Here is a 1,423-nt window from a genome sequence, read left to right as displayed (position 1 = left end):
GAGGTTAAAGTGTCTGCCTCCGATGTGGGAGACCCGGGTTCGATCCCTGGGTCGGGAAGATCCCCTGGAGAAGGAAATGGTAACCCACTCCGGTATTCTTGCCTGGAGAATCCCATGGACAGAGGAGCCTGGTGGGCTACAGTCCACGGGGTCACAAAGAGTCGGACACGACTGAGCGACTTCACTTCACTTCACTTCCCTCACCTTTCCTAGGAAAGGGCTTTGCTGAAGGCTTTTGGGGAGATGATTTTGTTTTTAACAACTGATTATCAATTTATTAGGTTGATTTAAGCATCTGCAATATAGACTTCAACCTTGACTGCAGGCTCAATGATGATGGAAGTGATTTGCTTAACAATCTCAGAGGGACTGTGCAGGTCAATAAGTTGCTTTAGGACCCTCATCTCGAAATGATCCCAAGTCTTAGATCCTTCATCACAAGGAGTTTTCCTTGTTAATCTCAGAGTCTTGGTAGGCATCCAAACCCATCCTTTCACTTTGAGACTCTTTTCCTTGGCAACCCTGATCAGGTCAGCACATGCCTTCTCCAAAAACTTGAGGTTGCGGCTGGTGAGGGTGGTTCTAATTTGGTGAATTGCCATCTCTGGCTTCACGGGAGTCTTGCCTGTATCTTTACAAGCCATAACTATGGGGCGTCTTCCAACCAATTGGTTCCTCAGTGAGAATGAACAGCGATGAGTCAGGAGCAGGAGTGGTCTCCACTGCAGTGGTGACCACGTTTTCCTCAAAGGGGTGGGGGAGGTTGGGTTTTTTTAAGGACTGAGGCACCCATCTCCACACATAGCCCCATAATAAACCTTTCTCTGTTCCAAACTCTGATGATTTGGCTTCAATCATTGTTTGGCCTGATTGTTTGGCCTCACTGTACATTGGGTACACAGACTTGCGTTTCTGCAACAATCTGATAAAGTGAGGGTGAAAACTATGTGGTTATCTGAGGAAGGAGGGTTCCTGGCAGAGGGAACAGCAAGTAAAAGGCCCTGAGGCAGACATGTGTTTGACCTTCTTGCTCTTCCTTTAGCTGTTTTGGGAGCACAGCAAGAGAGGAGGGGTGACAGAGAAGAAGGTCAGACCACAGAAGGAGGTCAACAATGTCGATACTAAAGAACCAAGCCTTGAAGGGCTTTAGGTTTTATTCCGTGTGATGACAGCCATCAAAGCATGTTAAGCAGAAGAATGATACAATCTGATTACTTTGTAAAGGCTTGTTCTGGCTGCTGTATGAAGAAAAGATTGGTAGTGACTCAAGAATGGAAGCAGTGAGACAAGATATTAATATATAGTAAAAGCTTGTTGCAATAATTCAAGAGAAAAGTCCTCATGGCAAGGACCAGGTTGGCAGCAGGAAAGAGAATAAGGATGAGTAAATAAATCTTCAATCTATTTCATGGTTAGACTCTAC

The 1,423-nt window shown here is 45.5% G+C and overlaps 1 protein-coding gene across 1 annotated transcript; it reads right to left on the bottom strand.

Annotated features, from left to right (window-relative positions):
* Positions 1 to 287: 287 nt before the first annotated feature.
* LOC113893746 (40S ribosomal protein S20-like) lies at positions 288 to 644 on the bottom strand. Its single transcript, XM_027543615.1, has one exon. It carries the CDS (start codon positions 642 to 644, stop codon positions 288 to 290), a length of 357 nt encoding a protein of 118 aa, XP_027399416.1.
* Between the last annotated feature and the right edge of the window lie 779 nt (positions 645 to 1,423).

This window comes from Bos indicus x Bos taurus, chromosome 5 (genome assembly GCF_003369695.1).
Source record: "Bos indicus x Bos taurus breed Angus x Brahman F1 hybrid chromosome 5, Bos_hybrid_MaternalHap_v2.0, whole genome shotgun sequence".
Classification (NCBI taxonomy): domain Eukaryota; kingdom Metazoa; phylum Chordata; class Mammalia; order Artiodactyla; family Bovidae; genus Bos; species Bos indicus x Bos taurus.
The sequence above is the reverse complement of the archived record's forward strand: the minus strand, read 5'-3'. Positions and strand labels throughout refer to the sequence as shown.